General features: G+C 40.0%; 1 protein-coding gene across 1 annotated transcript; it reads right to left on the reverse strand.

Moving 5' to 3' along the window:
- Window positions 1-681: 681 nt before the first annotated feature.
- Window positions 682-1,836, reverse strand: LOC114687316 (trypsin-4). Its single transcript, XM_037204295.1, has 3 exons — window positions 1,832-1,836; window positions 1,492-1,745; window positions 682-927 (listed from the first exon to the last, which is right to left on the reverse strand). The coding sequence occupies exons 1-3, from the start codon at window positions 1,834-1,836 to the stop codon at window positions 776-778; spliced, it is 411 nt and encodes a 136-aa protein (XP_037060190.1). The 3' UTR covers window positions 682-775.
- Between the last annotated feature and the right edge of the window lie 3,967 nt (window positions 1,837-5,803).

Genomic DNA, 5,803 nt, shown 5'->3' on the forward strand with positions numbered 1-5,803 from the left:
AATAAAACACTCACAGGTACAGAGCAGGAGAAAATGTATTTATTTTGACCTCATTTCAGGAGGGGGAGGAAAGAGAAATGGATAAGGAACTGGTGATTCACATAAGGGAAGAAGCTCAGTTGGCAGCCATGGTCTCCCGAATCCAGCTCAGGTAGTTGCAGACCTTGGTATAGACACCAGGTTTGCCTCTCAGGGCACAGCCTGTACCCCAGGAGACAATGCCCTGGATCTCTCCATCGCAGATGACAGGGCCACCAGAGTCACCCTGGTCAGAGAGAAAAGACCATTATCACATGTTTATGCTGATGTGAACAAATGGACTTCAAGAGGCTTTCCCCTTATCATGGCTCTAGTGTGGCACATATTAATACCCCGAGAAGCAATGCAGACTCCATGTCTATCGACTTGTCCATTTCCTTTCCTTGTTCACCATTTCTCCATAACTGTGTGCTTCCTAATTGACACACAAGGTCAGGAGAACCTGAGAACTTCGGGTACTACTTTCTGTAATCCTTGCTGTCCTGCCAGAGTGGTCACATCCCATAAAACAGCTTCTCAGAAATTTGTTTTTATGTGATATTTACACCACACCATCTTCTGTACATATTTTACCATTGAGCTTAATCATCAATATCACAATAAGAAAACCTGTTTGATCTCTTGTTTTTCATCATAGGCTTTGTATTCCAACATGAAATCTTCCAGACAAATGTACAGGCCTCTCAGCCAGGAAAAATATACAGAAGAGAATAGACTGCAAGTTTTGGGGAAGAACTCAAAGAACACTCACATCACAAGAGTCCTTTCCACCCTCCAGGAAGCCGAGGCAGAACATGTTGTTGGTGATCTTGCCTGGGTAGGAATTTCTGCACGAACTGGCAGAAAGAACAGGGGCTTCCAGACACTGAAGGATTTCTGGGTATTTGCCTGTTGTGAGCAAAAATGGAAGCTAATTGGACCATGAACTGAGGATCCAATTCAACTCTTGAAACCATGGACTGTATTTCATAGTTTAGCCCACATGAAAAGGGTGTTCTCTTGCCAAACATTTGTCATTTAAAAGTACTTTTGTTTTGTTTAGAAGGTGTTTGATTTTATAAATTTTAACTAACATGCTGTTCTTTTCATGACAATATCATCAATGGCTTAGATTTCAAATACTGAGACACGGTTTCCTCTAAGAGGTAGATACCTCAGGGAAAAACAAATACTTGGGCATCTCTTCTACTTCTCACTTGAACTTTCACTTCCTTCGCATCACTGATTACACCCACTACATACCTCAGCATCTTGCTAATAGCTCATTCTTATTGTGATTTCCACATTGTCTCAGAAAAGCAATCTTCTGGACTTTAGAGAGTATATTTCAACGTCACCCATGTTGAAAACTTTTGGGACTATGGCTCCCAGTGAGTATTTGGGCAAGTGGCCACCAGTATACCTTTCATCTTTCACATTGTGCACATGGAACTTAGAGTCATTGACACTTACCTCCAAGGTTCACAGTGTTTCCCCAGCCAGACACAAGGCACTGAGCACCTGTAGATGGGCAGGATGTAGGCAGAGAGATTGTGGACACTTGAGAGTTGAGGGTGGCAGGTGACTTCAGTTTAATCAGCAGGATGTCATTGTCGACAGTGGTCTTGTTGTACTTTGGATGGCGGATTATCTTTTCTGGATCAATGAATTGCTCACCACCCTCAAGCACATGAATATTGTGTTCTCCAAGGCGAACCTGAAGGCTCCTGCATGAAAAGGTTAAGGATTTCTGAGTATCCCTGTTGAGCTGTTTCTCTTCCAAGCTCAAAGTTCAGAGTAGAAGAACACAAACACCATCTTCTTAAACCATTTAGTCCAACAAGTACTATGCAGTTAAGGTAGTATTATGCCCTACCACCAATGTACAGCATAGAGGATTCCCTAGGGTGTGTCCTGTAAGTACAGATTTATAAAGGGCCATCCCCTTGGAGCTGGTAAGAGAGGACTGATGGGCCTTAGATTACAGGAATTTGAGTATTGTTCCTTACCTTCCTTATAGCAGTGAGCTGCAGACAGTACCCATTGGTCACTGATGAGGGAGCCACCACACTGATGGCCATAGCCGTCATTCAAGGACACTTGGTAAGGAATGGAATGTTTTGGACAGGCATAGCCTCCAATGATCTTGTCATCATCATCACCACCAGCAGGGAAAGCAACTGAGGAAGGAGTTTGGATCATTAGCACAAGACTTGCCTCAAACTTAGTCTTCTACATGATGTTTGTACAGAAATGACATGTATCTTCCTGTTGAGTAACATATACTTGTAGTATTTTAAAGGTATCATTTCCTAACTTTAGCAATACTCTTTTGATATCACTGCTTATAGAATCTAAACATGAAAAGGATATCTTCACACATTTGCAATATGTGTATCTATATGTGTATCTCTCTCTCTCCCTCCCTTTCTCCCCCCCCCCCCCCCCCCCGTGTGTGTGTGTGTGTGTGTGTGTGTGTGTGTGTGTGTGTGTGTGTGTGTGTGCAGCATAGTGCCTTTGCAGAGGACAAAAACAACTTCCAAGTGACCACTCCATCTGTTCATTGCATGTCTCCCAGCATCTTTCCTGGGTCCTAAGACTTAGGGGCAAGCACCTTTATATAAGGATCAATTTTCCAGGCCAGATAATGTACTTTAATCTATTTTTTAGTCTTCTTTATACTTAATACATACAGAGATTGAATGAGTTAATTTTTTGGATACAATTTGTATACACCATTTAATCACCATCCTTTGATTTGCTTCCCAGAACTTCACTTTTATTCTAATTATCTACTGGACATATATCAATACATTTAGCATTTTTAATGAAGACTGGTTTCCTAGTTTTGGAAAATACTATTTTATTATTCATACTGAATTCCATAATTTTATATGCTTCATATAGATGATATCTTCCCCTAAGTTTTCTTATGAAGACTGTAATCAATCTCTCTGGGATACATTCCAATAGTTAAAATTAATGGTGATGTTTCCAAATATAAGAAAATTTACTAAACCAAAAGTCATTTAAATTGTAAGAATTTAGTTTTAAATTTAGAGATTTTGATTAAAAAAAAGAAATTTTTGTTCTTCATTATTTAATGACAGTATAATAAAAGACTGATTTCATTAGTAACAATTTTGAGAGACAGGGTCTAAGGTTTTTAATCTGTGGGTAATAGCATATCTCTTGTAGTTATAATAACTCTGTGTAAATCAGCAGACCTTGATCTTCCATGGACTCTGGTTTTAATTTTCTCACCATCTTCTTGGAGCAGACAGTTATTCCAGTTATTTACACTACCCTATAGAGAGGGAAGGCACACACTTGTGTCACGTGTCCTTTCTTTTCCTGACTAAGCCATAGAACACATAAGTGCAGGAATAGTGTTGATGGGTCACTTGAAGGTCCTTGCACATGGAGTATGTACTCAAAATGGCCTTTACTGTTTTCCCACCCACAAATCACAAACTTGCATGTATGATAGAATCCTTGTGAAACGTTCCTTTAAAGACTCACCAGCAGCTCCCAGGAAAGCAAAGAAGATGAAGATCTTCATGGCTTCTCAGTGTGTCTGGAGTAGGTACTAGGATGAAGGCTTTTCCTTCACAGCTATTTATACCTCTAGTTTTGGCTTCAACATCCAGGCCCACAGTGCCAAAAAGGGTGATATCATTGAACACACAAAAACACAAATTTAGAGTTCTGTTCTATGATTGATGGAAGGTGATTCAGCATCAAGTTTCCACATCCCCTTTCCTCCCAGTTTTCCATAAAGGTAATGGGAATGGAGGTAACAACTCCAGCTGGTGGCTATGCATTCTTCTAGTAGGAAAGCACACTGTAGAAAGACCAAAGGTCAGGTTCAAGGTTTCCAGAAATCTAGACACAATTCACAGGAACCCTGTTCCCCTGGGAACTTAGAAATGTGTCTTCTTTATAAGTACAGCCTTGTGCATTTCACCTGCTGTTTAACTAATATTATGTCTTTTATGATTATATACTTTTTGTAAGGTTTGTTTTAGATTTCAATTTGATATTATATTCCTATTGTTAAAAAACAACCTGTACTAAATAGAAAAAAAGAACAAATTTGAAAACAATTGTAAGCTATTCCTTATTTTCTTACTAAATAGAAAAAAATTTGAGAAACCACCCATTTCTTATGGATAGGGGTGTTGTTATTAGTAAATTATGCTAGTTAGGAAATAGAAACTTAAAGCCTGAGAAAAGCTTCACCTGTAAGTATTCTGTTAGCTATTTTGTCATCACTGTGAATACCATGGTACCATGGTCGTGAAAACATTACTCCTTGGTTCCTGGTTTGAGGGTATAGTCAACATAGGCACTGGAAGCAGTTGATGGCTGTTGGTTTAGGATTGTGTGTGTTCTTTTTCACATCTGGGCAGATTAAGAAGGAGTGATCACAGAAGAAGGTGAACTGCAATCATAGCCTTTCTCCCTTATGTCTGGGACTCCTAGTACTGGAGGATATGGAGCCTGGACCAGCCATTTTCTGAAATCAGGCTGGGTTCCCAGTCAGGGAAGTTGAACACCAACCCAGTCACCAAATCTAGGACCCACAACCTGCCCTTTCTGCAAGATACCCTGGGTCCATTGTGGCTTAGAACTCATGGGAGTGAGCAACCAATGACAGGTTCTACCTGGGTCCCATATCAAGGATGAAGCCCATACCTGACTTAGATGACCAGGATCCTGAAGTTGGATGGCTCAGATACCTAGGGTAGAACCAAACATGACTACAAAAGAAAGTCTATAAATGGTTTCTAATGATGTTCTGCTGTATTCTTAGGATGGGTACCTAGCCTGGTGGTCATCAAGGAGGCTTCCTCAAGCTGTTGTGTTGAGAGCAGTTACAAAGACTCACAGTCAAATATTAGATGGAGCTTCTGGAACTCTGAAAAAGAGGAGGAGGAAGGAGAGTAGGAACAGAGGGGTTGAGGACACCAGAAGAACATGAATCAATTGAGAATCAACTAAGCAGAACATATAGGGGTTCACAAAGAGTGAAGCAACAAACTCAGACCTTTATGTTGCATACACGTTGTGGTTCTTTAGCTTGCAGTTTTTGTGAACTCCTAACAATGGGAAAAGGGTGTCTCTGACTCTTTTGCGTATTCATGGAATCTTTTTCCTCTTACTAGACTGCCTTGTCCAGGCTTTTATGATGATTTATGCCTAGTCGTATTGTATCTTGTTATGTGTAGTTCAGTTGATATCCCTAGGGGGACTGCTCTTTCTGCAGGGAAACAGAATGTCAGTGGATCAAGGAAAGAGGGGACACTGGGCGAAGGAGATGGAGGAGAGGCTGTGGTTGAGATGTAATATGTGAGAGAAAAATAAACATAAAAGAATAAATAGAATGCCTTCAGACATAGGACTCAGTTACAGCGATCTATGAAATTGTTTCCTTAAGTATGTTTTTATTATAGTTAGCTACATAGGTTGTAAAAAGTTTCTAACAGGATCTATGTGATCTTAGGCATAGCTGAAGTTGTGGCAAAATTGAGGTCATTCATTTGATAAGTATTGTGCAAATGTGCAGAATGAGAGTGGTACAATTCATTAGTGCTTCCAAAACAGATTTCAAAGGAAACCTTGGAGTCAGAACAAGCATACAGGTTCATAATAACTGTGGGAATCCATTAAGAGTAGGGCTCTTCCTTCTGTGATGGTAAAAACTATTTCTTAGCACTGATATAAAACCTTAAAAATGCAAGGACAATGGAATATATAGCTTGAAAAGCTGAAGGTTCTGAGT

This window comes from Peromyscus leucopus, chromosome 3, assembly GCF_004664715.2.
Source record: "Peromyscus leucopus breed LL Stock chromosome 3, UCI_PerLeu_2.1, whole genome shotgun sequence".
NCBI classification, from domain to species: Eukaryota; Metazoa; Chordata; class Mammalia; order Rodentia; family Cricetidae; genus Peromyscus; species Peromyscus leucopus.